The 21922-nt window shown below is 35.6% G+C and overlaps 1 protein-coding gene across 1 annotated transcript in view; it reads left to right on the top strand.

The window, feature by feature from the left end:
• Positions 1-845: 845 nt before the first annotated feature.
• LOC113238302 (upstream stimulatory factor 2) overlaps positions 846-21922 on the top strand; it is a 24519-nt gene continuing 3442 nt past the window's right edge. Inside the window, exon 1 of the mRNA XM_026475139.1 lies at positions 846-987. Within this exon, the coding sequence (XP_026330924.1) occupies positions 846-987 (142 nt within the window). The remainder of the gene's footprint in view (positions 988-21922) is intronic.

The following is a 21922-nucleotide window of genomic DNA, read 5'->3' as shown; positions in this document are numbered from 1 at the left end:
TGGATGACATCATGAGATTTGTCCGATATGTGGAGGCACGTCCTTTTAAAATCAACGTCTTGAGGATAGTGTCAATAGACGCTAACCTGCCTGTAATTGTAGGTAATGTTTTCGTTACATATTTAATTGTCATTGTACAATTAACACATTTATTTTGAACAAATTCTATATAAATAAAATATTGTGATTGCGTGGTCGGTTCTTTATTATTTATTATTTTTTCCACATTGACATATCCTGATAATTTGAGTAGTTTATTTGATTGATGACAAAAAACAAACACACGAACTTGTTTGTGAATAACATTTTAGTTAAATTGGCCACAGTTAAAAACAGTGGCCACTGAAGTAGTTTATATATAATGGATTTAATAATATTTATTTGGTATATACACGGTTCAGTTTTGAAATATTATACACATATTTTTTATATATTTTCGAAAAATGCCATTTCGACGTAATAAAATAAGAGTGAGAATTGATCTTCGTCAAAAAAGAACAAAGAAGGGAAGGAGATACTTACAAAAAGCGGACGTCAAATTTATCGACACTGTATAGATGTTATATATTTTTTATTATTTCAGAATACATTTTTTATATTAATTCAGTTTATTTCCGCTCATATACCCATAGTCGTTATGGGTTTTCCACTTACAAATCACGTTACATAAAATTACTGACTAAGATATATTCTTTTTATTTAATGGTAAAATATTTGAAATAATATTAAACTCCCACATAACTATACAAGTCCGCAACATCCTTCACAATAGTCAACACGGCTTCCGCGTAGCTAGATCGACAAATACCAACCTCGTGTCTCTAGTTGATTATACATGCACTGAAATGGATTTGGGAGGACAAGTAGACGCCGCTTACTTCGACCTTAAAAAGGCATTTGATGTTGTGGATAATGACATATTATTACAGAAACTGGCAGCTTCAGGCTTTACGCCCAAACTTCTGCAATTTTCTGCGAGTTACTTGGGTGGGAGAAACCAGTATGTTAGAGTTAATGGTTATGAGTCTTTTAAATACTGTACAAGATCCGGAGTGAGTCAGGGAAGTACCCTGGGGCCAACGCTATTTTTACTCATGATTAATGAACTACCACACCATGTCCGATCCGCCAAATGTCTTCTATTCGCGGACGATTTAAAGCTCTTCACGAGGATTAGTAAGGCGGCAGATGCTGAGGCACTCCAATGTGATATTGACGCCGTATCCGAATGGAGTCGAGTCAATAGATTGCCACTAAATGAAAATAAGTGCAAAGTGATAACTTTTACGCGTAAACGATCACCCCTTTTTACTAGATATAGTTTAAATGACGCTCCAATGGATAGAGTTAATAACTATATAGATTTTAAGACTTTCGTGGTTATTCACTAAATGATTATCACTAGTAACAGGTTTCTTACCACGGTATAACTTCTTTTTATTTTCCCGATATTTCGGAACGGTTGCACGCTCCATGGTCACGGGTTGACTGGACGGCGGCAGATGACAGCTTTATGGGCAGACATATCTGTCTACCCTCTTGCGCTGTCGACGACTACCTTCATCGCGATTTGTTGTGGCGTTACCATTGTCACTCACTTTTTTCACACAAACCACACTTACTGTATCCACACGCGAAACTGAACTCGAGGTGTTTTTGTTTTTATTACTGCACGCACTAAGGACCGGATTCCATGCACTGGACAGTTTAAAACCATCATCACGGTTAAATGTTTTGTACTTCGTGATCTCGATGGCTTCTCGTACCAACCGTGGTATGTAGTGACGTTCTGTCGAGAGTACCTGGGGGCTATGCAACTCGATCCAGTGGTTAGTGTCAGTCTGTGTGAGATGTTGTGCTATAGCCGACTTCTGTGCATCATTGTTTTTTACTGCTCGGATGTGTTCCTTCATACGATCGACAATTGTTCGTTTAGTCTGACCGATATACGAGCTCCCACAACTGCAGTTCACTTTATAGACACCCGGTGTTTGTAAAGGAAGGTGGTCTTTTGGTGAACGTAACATTTTTCCTATTTTGGTTAAGGGGTAAGTACATTCGCGACCTAGGTTTAATATTAGATGACAAACTGGATTTTCATAATCACGTGACTGAAATGTGCAAGAAAGCTAGCAAAACCTTGGGTTTTATTATGAGAATTGCGTCACAATTCCAGAACAGTAGAGTAGCAAAGGTTTTGTATAATGCGTATGTACGCAGTAAACTCGAATACGGCGCTATCATTTGGGATCCTCATGAAAATAAATATAACCTTATGGTGGAAAGACTTTAACGTAAATTTGCTCGATGGTTATATAAGAGAACTTATGGGTACTATCAGTTTCTCTACCCCTCCTTATTTGTAACTGCTATGGTCGATTTAGAAACACTTGCATTTAGGCGAAAATGGATGCTAGTACTACACTACCTATCAATCGTTCATAATAAAATCGATAGTCCAGATATTCTCGAGAAATTTAGCATTCAGGTGCCCTCTCGCATTAGTTGGGATGAGGCTGGGATAGTGACACCGCGTAGGCGGCTGCGCTTGCTGCAGCGGCCGGCAGTGCGCACCGTTCGCGCTGCGCATGCGCCCTCCGCGCGGGCACTCACGCTCATCGGAGATATGCTCGCTGACCACTATGACAAGGACTTATTTGCTGATTCCTTTGGACAAATTCTTAGGAACGCGAACATATTTTTAAATAATGACTTTTTACGTGTAGGAAATTAGATACTAAGTAGGTTAAGGTTTTGACATTTGTAAGCTAAATTGTATCTATAATTTTATTTTATTTTAATTGTATCGCAATTCTTTATCAATAATTTGTAATGTTGCCTAAGCTTGTGGGTGTTTTGGATACGCTCTGTGAGCCCACTCGCAATATTGATTAATTAAATAAATAAATAAATAAATAAATAAAATGAAAATGGTGTTTTCAAACGTTCGCTTATATTTTTCTAACTTCTCTTGTTTTAATTTTTATATATTTTGCTAAAGACGCAATTGGTATCTTTTAAATTATTGGAAGGTATTATTGGAATCTTGTAGGTATTAATATTTCTTTTTTGTTTATGTTTAATCTGCGGTTTAAATGTGTCAAACTAGTCTATAAAGAGCAAAATCTCACAAATACTGCCTCAGTCCCGTGTCGTCACACGCGCGGGAAGATCGTGCCGATACACGCGGTGTAACAAAATCAGGTTTTCACGGTGAACGTCATTTTTTCTTCACTTCGAGAATTGAAAGCAGGTAGGTGGCCGCTACAATGTGGCAAGCCTGTACCCTTATCTCGAGTTAGTGATGCAACATAATAATAATTTTGACGCAGAATCAATGACTCTGTCATTGAAGGAGAACGATAATATGTATACAGGTGTTCCGATTTAATACTTCAACCTAGTTCATCACAAGGTCTGAATGAAGATGCCAACAAGGAGACGGAAAAAAACCGAAAGGGTAGGAGCTCTCAGGAAGCAGGGAGGATGAATACTGTGGGAGTGGTAATGAAAATTACCATGTGGGTGTCGTGGGGCAACTAGGTATAAAAAGGGTCAGAGAAGGAGGTGACACGACAGAGAGTGAAGAAATGGAAAATAAAGAAGGATAGAACAGGGTAGAAAAAAAAAGGGAAAAGAATGCTTCCAAAGCTCTGATATGACGCTGATACCACCGAAAAAATTAAAATATAATTTGACATATTGGTTGGAGTGCTTTCTTCCACCACTCAGCAGAGGGTTAAGGTGCTCTATACATAAATGTGGAATGTAACATCGACCCTAATTCCTAGGGTAATAAATCGGTCTACAACCAACTACCTGAATTAACTTACAGCTTCCGAAATCTGGACATTGAAGTTTGAAGTTTGCTTAAAGCGGAGTGCAGGAAAACTGTACTTGTGATATTATTTACTTATTTTAACCTCATTGAGACTTATTAAGACCTCAAAATAACAAAACACAGCTCTGCTTCACTCACATCTCGTATATAGTGAATCTTAGGGTAATTTTGCGTTGAATTTATTTCCAAAACTCAATCTATTATTACAGTTTATCCGCCCAATGCAATAGACCAGCGAATTTGCTATATGTAACATATATAGATATACAGCGCTATCTTTATGAATTCACTCATAAAACAGTCCCATATCTTTCTACATAAGTTTTGTTTGTAGTGCTTCTCCATATCAACCTCTTGGTCATGCGGGAAGGGCACTATTACCTGTGCGAGCGAACCCGCTCAGGGACCATCTAAATCAGGTCCTAACCCGCCCGTTTGCACGAATTACATCCGGTTCTCTGTAAGGCTAGTGCCTTAGGTGACCTACCCCGGTTGAACGTACAGCACCCTCCCTATTTTCCAGATAGGTACCGGAGCTGTAGACACGTCGTCGCGCTCCGCACGACTAACGTTTGCCGCCGACTCTAAGTCGACTACCAAATCTCCTCATAGGTGGCGGAGCTGTAAGCCACGCTCACTTCCAGACGCCGAATGAGCGGCGTCTTCCCAGTTCCCAAATTCCTACGCGGCCGGAGGGACCGGAAGATGTCTAGGTCATTGGCAAGCAGCAATGTGATTTGGAATCCTATGGTGAATCCTAATATGGTGGAGAGGTTTTAAAACAGGCTTCTTACATTCCTATTTAGAGGAGTACGAAGTCTGTCCGTTTTACTCTTTAATGTAGGTATCCTACATTTTTCGTGATAGGAATGGTAGGATATATAATGAACTAAAGATAATTAGTAAGGTAACCTTGGCAAAATATGCTTTCCTTATATTAATTAGGGAGAATTCATAATCTAAAAGTGCTTGAGTTACAAGAGTAAGGGTTCCAAAAGGCGCGCTGCGGGGGGCTCGAGGACATTCTACAAGTCCCAGTAGCTCGTACAAATATAATAGCGTTTCTGTAGATGACATGGTTTTTATGTTTAAATAAATAAGTTTGGAGCTTTTCAACATTAAGTGAATGGGTATTCAATATAAAGATGTGCGTGCTCCATCGTCGACTAAATTATAACTTTCAATCAAGTGAGACGGGGTCAAATACGCAATTACTTTATTTTTAAAAACAAAAACGTACTTTATTCCACATCCAGATACTTTTTTCTAAAATAAAGCTTAATAATAGATCTACATTCACCCAAGTCTGTCAAACTTATACCACCAAAGAGAAATCTAATTTGTAATTCTCATTTTGCAGATAATTTACGTCTAGATGATATTTCCAAAATTTAACCGGGATTACTTTTATACCGGAGATTGTATCCATCAAAACAAAGTACTTAAAATACCTAGCAGTCTTGACATGAACACGGAGAGTGGTTCTAATAGTATTTCTCTTATTACCTTATGCTACTGCGTGCCAGAGTTGTCTCAGTTTCGACATACCAATTCCGTCAATCCTCGGTATCTGTTGTGTGTCATAAAGTCTTGGACGACTAATGTACATTCGAGCAGCCACTAGCTAAATAGAGCAGTCGAGCTTGTGTTCATGTAGCTCTTGTTCTGAGATTCCTTTTCCCACCTTCCTTTTGACACCATAAATTTAGGCTGCTGCAAAGAGTCACTTTGTGATAACTCTGTACACTCGAAAAACATGACCTTTCTTCTGGGGCAGTCGCATGGGTAAAAGAGTTTTTTTTTGTTTATGACACCAAGTGAGGGTACAAGACGTAGACCTGGCGGTAAGCAATAAGCCTATCCATAACAATTGCAGTGCCACTCAAAGCTTTCAATAACAAAGATGTGATAATTGACATATTTGTCACAAAATGTACATACATGCAATACATATGAAAAATTCGAAATAACTATAGTACAAAAAAGTAACACAGGACATATGAAACATAGGCGTTAAAAGAAGAAATTATAACACAAATAAAAATGAAAAATTAAATTTAATAACAAAAAGGACAAACACAAATAAAAATAAAAAATATAAAATTTATCCAAGGCGTTACAAGAAATTACATATGTGCGCTGTGGCGACAAAACGGCTGTGGCTCAGCGTAATTGCTCCTCAATTAGAACAACACACTGGTATTCTGCTACACCTGAAAGTAGCACAAAACGAAACCTTGAAGCGGGGTTAGTTCTGAATGACATTGCCACTGCACCTGTCATTTCACCAGCACCCTTCATAACCAGAATGCAGTTCAAAAAGCAAAGCTCATATAGTAATGTTTAGCTTGGTGGCAGAAATAGGTAAGATAGCAGTAGTTCCTTTCAAAAGGAGCTCTACTTCTACTATAAAGTGATCTAGGGAATTTGCATAAAGATTAAAACTTATTCAAACTAATTTCTAAAGGGTTTAAATTACATTCAACGTCATAATTGTCATCCGCAGTTTAACCACACGAAAATCTCCACTTAATTCACTGACAAATCCGAATCCGAATTCGTCAGTGAATTAGGTGAATTCAAACCCGAGTTTATGATTTTTTTTTTACTTTACTTTCATTACGATATTAATTGTTAAGTATATAACCCAAGTTATTAAACTTTATGTTCACAACTGTTTTGTTACATATTATATATTAGTATAGGAAGTTTCCTATACTTAATAATTTATTAGTACTTGAAGCACGCATCGTGGCCCTAATCGAATTCTATTTAATCGAAGTTTATGCAATTAAGTAAAGAATAATTCAAATAAATAAGTAATTTGACATTTTTAAATACTTGTACATATCTATATATTCTTAATTTATAAATTCAGAATATTTATTTGTAGATAATGTAACGTATATAATTCCAATAAAATTAGCTAAGAATTTTATAATTTGTATAATTCTTACGTTCCTTATACTCGTTTACCTGTTTAGTTTGTATGTTTTAAGGCGCAGCGTAGAGGGTCACTAAATATTTATGTTCGCCATGTATTTCATACTATACATTGTCACATGCTGTTATCTATGTTGACGAATAAATGTATTTGAATTGAATTTAATTGAACATTTAATAAAGCGTACCTGCAGAGGTTTATCGTGACTTTTATTCATGCACATAATTTAATTTTAGTAACTTTTGATGAAAATAAAAAATCTGACTCAAAAATTTGAGGAATTATATTTATTTGCCAAGTGTTACTGAAATTTGCTAACAGAAAGTGAGTGATATAAAAATAAACCAGATTCATCTCCTAATATGCCAACAAAAAAAGAATCATCGGAATTCGTTCAAAAATGTCGAAGTAACCGCATAACCCACACACACAAAAATACAGTCGAATTGAGAACCTGTTTCTTTCTTTGAATTTGGCTAAAAAGCGTTTTAATGTCTATTAAAATAAATGTGTAAACTGCACGACAATAATGAGATACGTGACACAAATGTTCAATACGATGATGGGCAACGATGAGTTAAATGGAATTATCCTGCAGATGTGGTATTTCATAGGCCGTGCTTCTATGTAGCGAATGAACGTATCCATATCACCTGCGTGCTGTTGTCCTGTAAAAATGTATCAATATTGTCAATTGAGTACAAAATGAGGCACAGTATTTTCTACGTCTTAACCTAAATAATATACTTTCTATTAGTACGTGTCTTTGTTTTGAATGCAATAATATGAATTATATTTCTGCATCAGTATTACTGGAGAGTAAGTTCTATATAAGGTGGTAACAGAAAGGTACAGTCGTATTAAAGGACTGAGACGTGTATATACTTGATATACCCCCTGTGCAAAATTTATAGTAAAAGATACTAAAACGTTGATACAAATTCAATTAAATTTTTAATAAGTCAAATTCAAAATCCATACATTGCTACAACCTTACGTTAATTACAAGAAGTTAAGCAAATTAAACTATTTTTTTCGGATCTAAATCGCGTATATTTGTTTTTTCAAACAAACCAACGTTACGAGCCATTTACACATCCTATTGTCACAGCTAACAGTCAACTGACAGCAGCTAGATAGTTTCATTACGTAAGTGTAACTATCGCAAAACCTAAAAACTCGATATGTACGAGTACCTACTCCAGTGTTTATGGACTGGACGTTGCAAATAAAACCGAAGACCTTAACAGTCTATACAACCTCAAATGGCTTTGGTTGATCCCATATAACAGTGACAGTGTTGAATTACTTTGGAAAAAATATATAGTAAAATTGAGGATGTACACTGATTACTATAGAAAAAAACACAATCTTACCTCGAAATTTTACAAGAAAATCCAATTATTATTTTTTATATCAGCTGAACTAGACAAAACACGTATACTATACAATATACATTTTTCAAATGGCTTTTGACAAAAAATGCCGCAACAATGATATATGGTTCCGAGGACATTTTCGGTAGTGATCGTATAATCCGCCAACAACAAATTATTGTGCAAACTAATCCTTCTGTCAGTTATTCAGTAATAACTGTTATTCAATTAAAAAATTTGACAATCATATTACAGAATTATCGAAAGAATTGGATACAAGGAGTTTTAGTAGCAATAGAACTAACTCCTTGTGAAAGAGTTCGTCCAGGGGAGTAGTGCTACCATACCAATTTCTGCCGCCAAGCATTAATGTAACAACAGAATGGTTCTAAAGCTCTGAGTAGTACTGTAACTGTTATGGACAGGCGCACAGTGGGCCCAAATTAATAATTCTTGGACAGGAATAACTTGTGGAGTACCGAGCTATTTTTTTTTTATGTGATAGATAATAACATTCCTAACAACTTTTATTCTTGTATAATTTCTTAAAGAGTTGGTAGTTAGAGAGAAAAAATAATTGTGTTTTTTTGTGTGGCGAAATATACATTTTATTTTTTATCTCAAAATATACGGAAATGTAATGTGTGTGGGTTACTTACAGTATAGTTCCAAGTATATTGTGTTAAAAAATAAACAACAAATCTAAAATTTTGACACCTTTTTATTCGTAAAGCCGCAAGTACCTGTAGATGGATTATTTTTTCTTGATAGAGCTTGATTGGACCTATACCGTAAATAAATCACACACATTACATTTTCCTACATTAAGAGATAAAAAAGAATATATATATTTCTCCATACTAAAAAAAAATTTTTTTTTCCCTGAAACTATCAACTTATCAACAAATTATACAAGAATAAAAGTTGTTAGAAATGTTATTATCTATCACATAAAAAATTAGCTCGGTAATCCACAAGTTATTCCTATGTCCAAGAATTATCAATTATTATTTAATCATGGGAACAATTTTAGGAATACAGAGCTGATTTTTTTCATATGATAAATAATAACATTCCTGAAAACTTTTATCTTATGTAATTTCTTGAAAAACTGATTGTTTCAGAGAAAAAATGGTTAGTTTCTTTTTGTATTTGTTTGTTTGGAGAAATAAACATTTTATTTTTTATCTCGAAATGTAGGAAAATGCAATGTGTGTGGTTTATTTGCAATATAGGTCCAATCATTCTCTATCAATAAAAAAATAATCCATCTGCAGGTACTTACGGCTTTATGAGTGAAAAGGCGTCAAAATTTTTAATTATTGTGTTATTTTTTTAAATAAATTTTAAATGTTATTTATTTTTTAACACAGTATACTAGTTTCTGCTTAACTTTCATGTTATTGTTATAACACTCTCTAAATTACACTAAAATTAATTTTTCTTTAGTCGAAGCTCATGTATTTTGTTAAAAAAGTACATAAAAGAGTTAGCAATTTTGCCGCACGTTTACTTACAAAGCCGCAAGTACATGCAGACGTATTATTTTTTTCTACATAGAAAATAATTGGAATTATACTGTAAGTAACCCACGCACGTTACATTTTCGTATATTTTAAGATAAGAAATAAAATGTATATTTCTCAAAAAAAATTAATAATTTTTTTCTCTGAAACTATCAACTTTTCAAGAAATTATACAAGAATAAAAGTTGTTAGGAATGTTATTATCTCCACCTAAGCCACGTCCTAACCCACATGCTGACCCACCCCCTAATACACCCCTAACCTACCCCCTAACCTTTTTTTTTTAACTATCCCCCTAACCTAACCTAACTCATCCCTAACCCATGCCCTAACCCACCCCCTAACCCACCCCCTAACCCACCCCCTAACCCACCCCTTACCCATCCTCTAACCTAACCCTAACCCACCTCCTGACCCACCCCCTGACCCAACCATTGACCCACACCCGAAACCACCTAAACCCACCTGCTGACTCACCACCTAGTCTACCCCTAACCCACACTCTAATTCGCCACATAACCCACCTCCTAACCCACCCCTAACTCACCCCTAACCCACCAATCCAATACCTAAATCACCCCCTAAACCACCCCCTAACTCACCCCAAACCCCGCCAAACCAGACCGTAACTAATCCCCTAACTCATCCCTAACCACCACAACCCACCCCTAATTAGCCCCTAACCCCCAACCCAAACCCTAACCCCCAACCCAAATCCTAATCCCCAACCCAAACCCTAACCCATACCCTAAACCACCCCCTAACCCTAAAAAGATTGAAAATTGATTAATTGTTAATTGTAGATATACGCGATTAACGATTGATCAATTGTTAATTGCGGTTCTCGCAACTAACAATTGATTAATCGTTAATTGCTGTTTCGCAATTGACAATTTATTAATTGTCAATCTTTAATTGCCAGAACAATTAAATTTTGCCCAACACTGTCCTAACGCATTCCAGTGTAAAACATGTCGACTATCGTACTTCTGAGAAGCCATTTCAAAATATTAGTTATTTAAAATTTGTGACATATCGGAAAATTACCAGAACATTAGAAGATAATTTTTATCCCCCAGTGCAAAAACCACCTAACGTCCGTACAAAACACAGCAAACCCATAATGGTCTGTGGGGAAAATCACCATTGATTTCACTGTCGACTTGTCGAAGTGAAATGGTAATTATGATATGCTATTTAATGAACTAGTTTTTACACTAATCTTAGAATTCTGGTCACCCGAGTTAGAGACTGTTGTAACGCGACCATAGTTCAGGAACAATCAAGTGCCTAATCAATAATAAGACATTTTTTGTTACACACTGTGTGGAACTATATTAAATTGAGAACCTCGGAGTCGATATAATGTGGATTCTCGTAAATCACGTTAAAGTTATAGATGTGAAGTATTGTAGGTATATTTAACTCTATTACCTCGCTCGTCAAGAAGTCTATCGTGCAACAACAACTTAAGTTTGTTTGCTTCTGAGGAAATTAATTCGGCTGCAAAGGCCGGAGCGACAACATACAGGCATGGTATACAGGCAGTCAGAAACTCAAATAGGTACGTGATATATGCTTGTTCTTCCGCCTTAATCTCAACCAATACGTGATATATGACTATTAACATCATTGGCACTATGTAACAAATCGATGTAAATTGCTGAAAGAAAAAGGAAGATTGTAATCATGATTAAAATTATAATAACCAATGCAACACATCAACTTGAAAATAATCTTGAGACTTTAGACCGTTCTTATTTATTATAAGCTGTAAACAGTTGGATTTCAATTTTAAGGGTCAAGCTGGACGTGCTCTTGACCATGCATCTCCTTTAGACCACTAGCTTTTCTTGGCGCCACGTAGTCAGATGTCATGATTATACCTATAGGTATATATCATGGAGTATATGACCAGGAATAGAGACGAAATAAGGACCACCCAGCCCTGACAACTCATCAGTCAAATGGTACTGATATCACATTTAAATACAACTCTCGTTTGCAGTGAAATCACAATATAAGAAAGCTGAAATAGTACAGCGCCAACAACTGATCTGTGTGCACGTCTCCGTCCGTATATTACAAAAATATTCTGCATTTATTGTAATAAAGATAATATTTCTAACTATGGGGGGCTGTTCCATTAGGTGGTGTGGGAAAAACAGCAAATCATCTAATTACAGAACAAACGGAATCACATTTCATCGGTAATTAAATATTAAATTGTGTAATTTTTCAATTATTGTCCATTATAGCAAAGATCAAGTTAAACTGGTCCTTTTGAAGTGAAACAATTGACGACACCCGTCAATTGTTTCGAATTCGGGCTGGCCAATCAGAGCGCAGTTGTCGGCGTAATGATGTGGCAGAATAGTTCTCAAACCAATTAAATGACATTTCGTCTCTATTTCTGATTATATAGGTACTCGATGGTGTAAATAAAGAAAATACTCAATAACAACGATATTCCAATTGTCGATCTAAATCAGTCTAAGATCTACTATACATATACCAAAGCTTTCAGCTCCGGAACGGAGTTGTGTTTTTCGTTATTTTGTCTCTATGCTGCGCCGCTTAGTTCATAAATCAGGAAACACTAGTGATTGCTCAAGACAAGCTCTCCACTCCGCTTTGGCAGATAATCCGCTTTAAGCAGGCTGAAAACTTCAGTGTCTATATTTTGGAAGCTGTTTCTTAATAATAATTAGTTGTAGTTGATGAGTGGTAGCTTAGAATAATAACGCATAGAAACCTAGTCCGCACACGCTAAGTGAGGCAAATTGAAGCGCTCCCAAAGGGCCTACACGAGCGCGCGGGCCGTCAGTGCTCAAGGTCAACTTGCACCGCGAACAGCTCAAGAATTTTAGCTAAAAATGACGAAATGTGCGGTAAATGAGTGTAAAAATACGTCAGACAAACCTAAAATAGATACTAACAACACATTCCACAAGGAAGTAACGCGTTTCAACTTGTATTTTTATATAAATATTCACTAAAACCGAAAATTAACCTACTAAAGCTAGCCTACATTAATTTGATTTTTGCCTCACTTGTGACAGTTCGTTTGATATGAAATTATCATTCTATGCGTTATTATTCTAAGAGTGGTAGTTAACTGGTTGTAGATCGATTTATTACCCTAGGAATTACATTTAATATATTACATTGTACATGATTTTGTATGGAGTGCCTTATTAACGTTACGCTGCATGGTGAAAGAAAGCACTCATACTTACCATTACGTCAAATGATATTTTTATTTTTTCAGTAGTGTCAACCAGACCTTTGTAAACATTCTGGTATTTGAGTATATTCCGGGATTTATTTTTTATAAAACTTGTAATTTTTTTCAAACGAAAATGTACTTCGCGATATGTAAAAAATGACACAATAAGGGGAGTGTAATAGGCTAGTATTGGTATAAAAAATAATATTTGCATTATCATTGGATTCAGGCAATATTTGTGAGATTTTACGCAATATAAGACAGTTAGAATTATATTGTTTATAAGTGTAAGCACAAGCGAAAGAGCGACTTTAAAACCCACACCATAGGAGTCACTATTTATGTCTAGCAATAAATCAATCACCTCCAAATCCTTTAAAAAATTATAAAATGTGTCTTTGTTAAAATACATAAGGATTAAAATATGAGCAAGGTGATGTACATGGTTCAAAATATAAGCAAATGCCCAAAGAGAGGTCATTTTGTTCAAAATATATATTAAAAACACTAAATTTACAGTTAATCCGTATACCACCGTAGAAATCTTAGTAAATATTTTCATGTTAAGTGACTGATCAGTAACAAACCCATAGTCGTAAGCGAAAATAATGTGAATTAATATAAAAAATGTGTCTCTAAATTTTTTCTTCTTTTTTCGTATATGACCAATTGTCACTTTTATTTTGTTACGTTGTATGGGCATTTTTTAGAATAATATACCACAAGTGAAGACTGCTCTATTCTAATAACCAAGCAAAAGTTATTAAGTTCATTATGTAGCAATTCCTTAATTGCACTCTGTTTTTATATCAACTAACATGCAATCATCAATTCAACTAAAATGTTGTTCACAAACAAGCCTGTACCCTTGTGAATAATAGTAATGAAATAAATTACTTACACCTGTCGTTATAAGGAATTATATTAAAAAGCCTTGTGACTAATAATAATCAAAAATAAATTTCTCTGATACTTCTAACAATTTTTAATTATTATAAAATAAATTATAGGAAAAGCAATAGATAAAAAGAACCTTAATTAAATTATGGAAAAAAAAGATACTTGTATGAGGAAACAACTCGTTAGTCTTAGTGGGTTAGATTTTTAATCTAAACGGCAACGGTTATAACCAGAAAGTTATGAATGTTTCAAAATTCATTTTGCAAAAATTAACCTGGTGGAATTAACCTCCTGAATATCTTCTCAGGTACCTCTACAAAGGGCGGTTCCTGTGGCGAGGCTTATCGAGCACCTGCTCGACAATCGTTATAATCACAATTGTTGGCACCTGCCAACAAGGGCGATCTGATCTGGGATCTTCTTGTGTATAACTTTCACTTATGGAGCATGGCTATGTAAGGGCATGGCGAAGCCCTTCCATTGTCTTTGGACATTTCTAAAGCCTTTGACAGGGTCTAAGCACGCAAGTGTTATAATCAAGCTTCCCGCTTATGGGCTCCCCATTGACCTTTGCAATATGCTCTCATAATGCTACTCTTCAGAACATCGTGCGATAGATGCCTTGCTATCGCAACGAGTTTCTCAGGGTTCCGTACTGTTCGCAACTCTTTTTCTGCTGCATATCAATGTATGTTAACACACACACAGCTTATAGATAAGTACTTGACCAATGCTTGTACTTATAGGACTAAGACTATAGACTGGTGACCAGTGAGTAAGAAATCCACGATTGTCGAGAGTTCGACTGAAAAGCGCCAGAAAGCGCCAGAAAGCGTCTGTACAAATCTTTGTATTCGTGTAATAGCCAGGGTTTTAATGGCGGCACCATTACATCCGGGTTTATGGCTTCATTTTTGGTTGAAAAACTATTGCAGCAAATTTTTGATAGTTCTTTTGCTCCGACTGTTGTATTATACATATGTTTTGTATTATAACTTGGTAAAGAATCAAAAATAAGATTTTAGTAAATGGAATTTGAAACAGCTCCGACTGTTGTGGCGGTCGAGCAGGGAGTGACCGTGGTACGACAACAAAATGAGAAAGTGAAGGAAGATGGAACAATTCAAATTGAAAATTTAAATACATGTAAAATAAAAAAATTATAGAGGCGATACAAAAAGGTGAGATGACGGTGTAAGGAGGTCACACCGTCATACGACGTTAGACGTTTGTATTTGACACTTAAGGCAGTCTCCGATTGGGGCTATGCCAATCTTGTCAAATTTAACGCTACCAAAACGCAGGCTTGTCTATTCTCCACAAAACGTCCCTTTGACCTGACGCGGACTTTTCGTGATAAATAATACCGATAGCCGACCGGCTCCAGCTACTTGGAATGGATCTGTCGTCTTATTTGAACTTTGGCAGATACGTAGAGTCCATGGCATAAAATGCAACTAGGAAGTTAGGCATCCTTGCAAAGCGACGCTTTGAAAGGATGCCAAACCGACCAGGACAGTTGCTTCATCTGTACAAAGCACAAGTTCGATCATGTATGAAATAGATACTGCTGCCATCTTTGACATGGCTCTGCTAAGTACATGCTGGCCACCTTGGATCCAGTTGAAAAGCGTGCCTAAAAGCTTAATACGTGACTCAGAATTAGTAGAGGTGAAGATGTACAGCCTTGAAACACCGTTGCAAAATTGCCTGCTTATCGATATTCTACAGGCTATATCAGGGAGAACGTGTGATTGAATTGCATGATTTATTGCCACCTTCCACTTTCCATCATCGGGAGAATAGAGTAGGCTGGGGTTCCACTTACATGTTGTGAATGTTCCAAACTTACGCTTCCACATTTACATGGGGAACGGCAATGTAGTGGATTCTTAGCCTTGTTATATAACATGTGTTAGCCGAGATTTATTCTTGTACGCTGTAGCTTGGGCTTTTTCAAAGCGAGAGTGAATTATTAGGTGAGCATGCTCCATCGTCGCCCTCATGTGAGATGTAGGTCAAATGCACATTTTTTTTTAATAAAAAAAAAGAAAATACCGCACACACTCAACATAGCCCGCACTAAGGAAACCCTGTGTCGCGGGTGCCATGGACACACACATGACAACCACAAATTACACCCGAACTCACGAGAAAAATAAATGTAGGCCATACTAATATTTCTCCGGACCCGGGAATCAAACCTTTGCGTGGCAGTCCGGCATGGTAACCGTTCGGCTACGGAGGCAGTTGGCGATAATCAAAAGACCACGAAGGGACTCAACGCACTAGCTATTTATTTCCACTTACTTTAGATTTGAAATTCTTGATATGGCGATGGCAAATGATATGGGCAATCTATGCGAGTTGACAATTCCACTTTTATTGATAGATAACAAAGAATCAAGTGCGGAACTTGGGTTCCGCACGTTCGTAATGATGTAGAGTAGGAAGCATCAGTTAATTGGAAAAAGAGAAGGTCCACCTCCATTGTCTTCATAATAGGAATAATTTATATAGTGTAAAAATTTCGGAAGTAATTTATTATACAGAGATAAGAAAGTACAATCAAATCTGGTCGTCGTGTCTTGGTTTTAATTATTGGCAAATAATGATATTATAAATTTTATTGAATTGATATTCAGTTATTTTTTGTGAAATTGCTCTACTAGTTAGTAGCTCTAGTAGTTCTCATAGATGGCGCTACGACTAAAAAGTCGTTGAAAAACCAAATACAAAGACACGACAACAAGCACATAGCAAAATTCGTGAGGGCCACTGGTTCGTCCCGTGGCTTAGTTGGTATAGCGTCTGGCACGGTATGCTAGAAGACGTCTGTCGAATCCGGCCGAATCGAAGGAATTTTTCCTGAGTGTTGGATCTTTGTATTAATATTTATAATGATATTATACTTGTAAACAATTGGCAAACGTGTTTTAACCAGCTCTGTAATTTTAATTTTGACGTTATCTATATATTTACTTTAAGAGACTGCTTGCACTCTATGTATAAGCCATGGCTAGTAAAGTAACATAATATCGAAAGTAATATAACATAATATCCTTTCAGTGATACTGACTGAACGAATTAATGAACTCTAGCAATGTCAACATGGCAAAAGTGCACTGCCCCTAGCCTTGACTCGTAATGTAATGTAATATCATATTACATTCCCGTAAAAGTAATGCATTATCTCATCACTCCGTACCTACCTACTTGCTTTGCTATTATCATCACATTGCATTACCGTGTGATTATTACCATCACTCGCATCACGCAGACTAAAAATGAGATGTGTTATAAACATCACCCCGTGCTATTACCATTATATTGCATATTACCATTACATGATGATATCACCATCACTTGGATTATACAGACTAAGAATGTGTTGTGCTACTTATTTTACCATCATTCACACGTCACCTGTTCTGAATATAGCCGCGACCCATACGCGTAAACTAGAGCTAATATTACGCATTGCAAAGGAACTATTACAATTTTTAAATAACGCGAACATAGTTGTAAAGATTATTCACTATTAAAAGGAGTTATATAACCTATATTGTAACTAAACTAAATAATGTCCTGCATCAACAAAAACCGGTATTATGTCTGGTGATGTTATGAGTGATGCTTAATTTTCCAAAATTATGTGTAATGATGTCGCATGATATACAATGCCGCGTGATATCACAATTGTAATATGACGGCAATACTTACACATCTCAAGTGCTATCATTCGGTCGCAGAGGTTGAGAGAACAAAATATGCCTTTATAATAATTGGAGGCTCGTATTTTGACCTAAATGTTTAGACATACGCTTGACCACAACCTCGCCTGATTTTAAGCGACAATGTGACTAGATGATACGCGTTGATCTAATAAAAACCTATTCAATCTAGCCTTGAATTAAAAAAAATATTTTAAAACCTGTTTCACTTATTAATAGGGAACTACATTTTTTAATATTTTATACGGTTTTATTTAATTTATTTACTATTACATGACTCGAAATACTGACTACGAAACGTTACAAAATATGTTTTCTACAATTACCAATTATTCCAATTCAGCTCAGTAAGCTAACGATGCCTTGTAACTCAATTTGAGAGAACAAGTCAAAGTTCTGAAGGTATGTATTTTTATACGTAACTTGAAGTAAAAATCCAAATATTTTTATTATCTCTTTAAAAAAAATTGACAACTGCTATTTATTATAGTAGTCGTAGTATAAACATGTTTTTTAATTAATAACATGGTTGCAATATGTGTCAATCGGTATTTTGTCCGATGATTGAAGCAAGAGAAGCAGCAATGAAGCTTTCATTAACGTTATTAGTCTTAGAAAAAATTTTACTCATGATTATTTGTTCGTGCGCATTATAGGTCTAAGCGTAATATTTTAAGTTTATAATTCGTTAATGAAAAACACTCAGAACTGGAGAATCGTGAAGGTGTCGCGTTATATCGTCAAACCACAAACACCTTTCCAAAGCCATCAAAAACTATTGCAGTTAGTTGGGATGTCATATCCACCGTATTCACCTGACATAGCCCCTTCAGATTTTTACTTGTTTCAGTGTTTACAAAATTCTATGAATGAATGAACGGCTTTGAACGACGACGAATATCAAACGTCACGTAGAACTGTATTTTATAACTAAAGACAGGATTTTTTATGAAAGGGAAATTCTAATATTACCCTAAAGATGACAAAAGATTGGAGATCAAGTAATTTATATCAACTAAATACTTAGTTGACAGTAGTCTCATAAAAATCTGTAACATTTATAGCGCAATTGCATATTTTCAAATAATAAATATTAGTATTCTTAAAACCTGTGTGTCAAACTTGCCCTTTGGTGTGAAAAATACACTCATTAGTCTCATTACACAATGGAAATTTAACCTTACTGTAGTAACATTAATTCAACAGGCCCCTTTTATCGTCTTCAATGACCTCGTAAATCCCATTCTCTTGACTGTGCGCAAGAAAGAATTCAAATTTAATTGTAAGGACACAGAGGAATTATACATAGAAATGTACATATTTACGTACTTCTGTGATATTATAACCGCAATCTATGCTTAAGACTGTGATAAACTTTACTAGCATAGAAACGTAGTCTCCACAGACATGATTTATTTCCAGGGTTGTTTGTACGGGATGAGACGCGTGAAACGTATACGAAATAAGGATAATAAAACCGTGAAATATTAGTTTTGTTTTGTATCGACCAGCCGGTCCTTCTAATATACCCCATATTTATATTATACCTCAGATATACTATAACCTATAGGCGTTGAATTAAGTACGTAATTAAATAAGTACATGTGTTTAAACGGAGTGAATATCCATATTAACATACATTTATGTAAATATATAAAAAATACGATTGTTATAAATATATAAAAAAGATTTTTAAAACTAAAACAAAAGTGGTCTTAAATGAGTTCATTTTATTTTATTTAATGAACAAAGTTTCAACAACATATTTAAACTTATTGACAAATGTTGTTAAGCAGTACAAAAGCCAATTACAGAGTATACAAAATATGTGATATTATGGTTACAATATTGGGTAGAAAAATAAATTTAAATTGAAAAAAATAATAATAATAAATAATAAAAGTCGTTGAAAACCAAATACAAAGATACGACGCAAGCACATAGAAAAATTCGTGAGGTCCGCTGGTTCGTTCCGTGACTTAGTTGGTATAGCGTCTAGCACGGTAAGCTAGAAGACGTCGTTTCGAATCCGGCCGGCAGGCTTATTACCGATCTTTAGCGACCAGTCGTTTTAGCAATAGTTGCACGATTATCGCTGTCAAAACATAAATTCGTATTACGGAACGAACAATTGCGACCAGTCGACTACAGCGCCTCCCGCGAGCAACTAATAAACTAAAACTGCATGAAAATGCTTTGACAGAAAGCGACCGGTTGCTTTTTCGTATTACCGAACCGTAATACCAACTTAGCAATCGCAACTGGTAGCAATCGCGTTGCTATTGTACAATTAACAACCGGTTGCTAAAGTTCGGTAATAAGCCTGCGGATCGAAGGAATTTTTTTTGAGTGTTCGACCTTTGTATTAATAATTATAACAAACTAGTGAAATAATTTCACAAAAAAAATTGAATATCAATTCAATAAAAAAAAAAATAAGTTCCTTTCTATATAAAAATATATTTTGTTAGTTACCACAAAAGACACCACAATAAACAACTACAAAAACAACAAAACTGTATAACATAAAAAAGTAAACAAAACAATGAAAAGAAAAAAAATATTTACAGAAAAAATAACATTAAATACGTAGGTACTTTGAGTGGTTGCCAGCTGCGATAACAAAAGGGGTACTAACTCAGCATATACTGAGCAACTCAGCGCGTTTTCCACAAGGAGTTTCAGTTAGGGCCCATAGTGAGGTCATGGATCATCATATGTATATGTATATAGTGAAGAATTCACTTAAATCCACGTCTTTTTGAGCGTTTAAAAAAAATCTTAAAAATATTGGGGTTTTTTTTATGGCACCAAGTGAAGGGACGAGCAAGTCGTGCGCCTGGTGGTAAGCGACACGCCTGTCCACGGCAGTTGCACTCAGAGCTATAAAAATCTCAAAGATCTGAGGGACACTGCTATCGCGCCCGTCAAGTTGACAAGTCCTTACCCTTGAAAACCGCAACGTACTGATGCTCATTATGCCCACGTCATCGGTTAGCGGCAGGAATAGGTGAGTGGATGTTATTACAGTTTTAATTAAGGAAGGAATGAGTATTTGAACAGTACCTAGTTCCTACAAAGTATAGTCGTAATGGAGAAAATAGGAAACTGTTAATATTTATAAGACGGTACATTTATTCCGATACTAAGAAAACCAGCCTTACAAAATATGAGCTTGCTGACATGCCATTAAGTTCCCGGGGTCGGCCTAATGACAAAGTGATGGTCGCAAACCTTCTAAGCTGTCCGAGATTTACGAGCTTGGTAAACGAGGGAATTGCAAAACATCCAACCCTAATTAAAGTTGGGGGATTGATTTTCTTCGACTCCTACTCTCTTAGAAGCTCAAGTGTTATTGGGATCTAAATACTTGTTGAAAGACGAGGGGATTTTCAAACTACGTATTGTAGTAAAGAAGTAAGCTAATAGATATAATCACCGATACGTTATGCGTATATAAATTGGATGATTTAATTAAAAAAAGGAGTATAAATAAAGAGCTTACCTAGTTTTGTAACAGTCTTTTGAAATACCTTCTAGTAGCAGTAGAGCTTTTTCTACCGCCAAGCAGTATTGTGAGCATTATTGCGTTCCGATTTTCAAGAACAAGCGTACTGCTGAAATGACAAGCTTAAGGGACTTGTCAACTTAAGTCTCAGGGAGACGGATGCAGTGGTAGTGCCCCTCAGATCTTTACGGTTAAAGCTCTAAGTGGCACTAAGTCCAGTTGCAATGGACAGGCGTGTCGTTTATTACCAAGCGCATGACCTGTTCGTCCCATCACTTGGTATTATAAAAAAAGAAACGATTCTTAGAAAGAAATAGAGCGCGGTGTGTTTAGCGTTCAATAAAACAATTGACTGTGTAAGTGATTACTATGAATTTTATTAGCCTTGAAAAATGCTATAAAAATAAATTAAATGAAACTATTAATAAACAAAGTATATTGCAGCGTACTTCATGAATGTTGGGTGAATAACAACAAGACTAAAACAAAGCAAAACATCAATTAATTTATAATTCGTCTAGGGACATCATCGGTATTCTAAATGAAACGGAAATATTGAATTATTAATTTAAGACCACAATTTAGGCAAGGAATTTGCAAGTTTTAGTGTCCGTGTAATTTTGTAACTATACAATTCAACGGTAAACTAATAAAGTACAACTCTCGATTTTGATTTCTAGACTGTAGTTACCTAGCCCCAAGGCATGGATGTAGCTGACATAATATATGTTTATGTATGCATTAAATTATTTAAGGTTACACGTAATGTAGAAATAGTGTTTAGACATTTTATGATATATAAGATAGCAGAGCAATAGAGATAGAGAGCAATATTTAATTCAATAGGTATTCTAGTCTTGAAAG

The sequence above is a fragment of the Hyposmocoma kahamanoa genome, unplaced genomic scaffold (assembly GCF_003589595.1).
Source record: "Hyposmocoma kahamanoa isolate Upper Pololo Valley unplaced genomic scaffold, ASM358959v1 95, whole genome shotgun sequence".
In the NCBI taxonomy this organism is placed as follows: domain Eukaryota; kingdom Metazoa; phylum Arthropoda; class Insecta; order Lepidoptera; family Cosmopterigidae; genus Hyposmocoma; species Hyposmocoma kahamanoa.
This window is presented reverse-complemented; position numbering and strand designations above follow the sequence as displayed.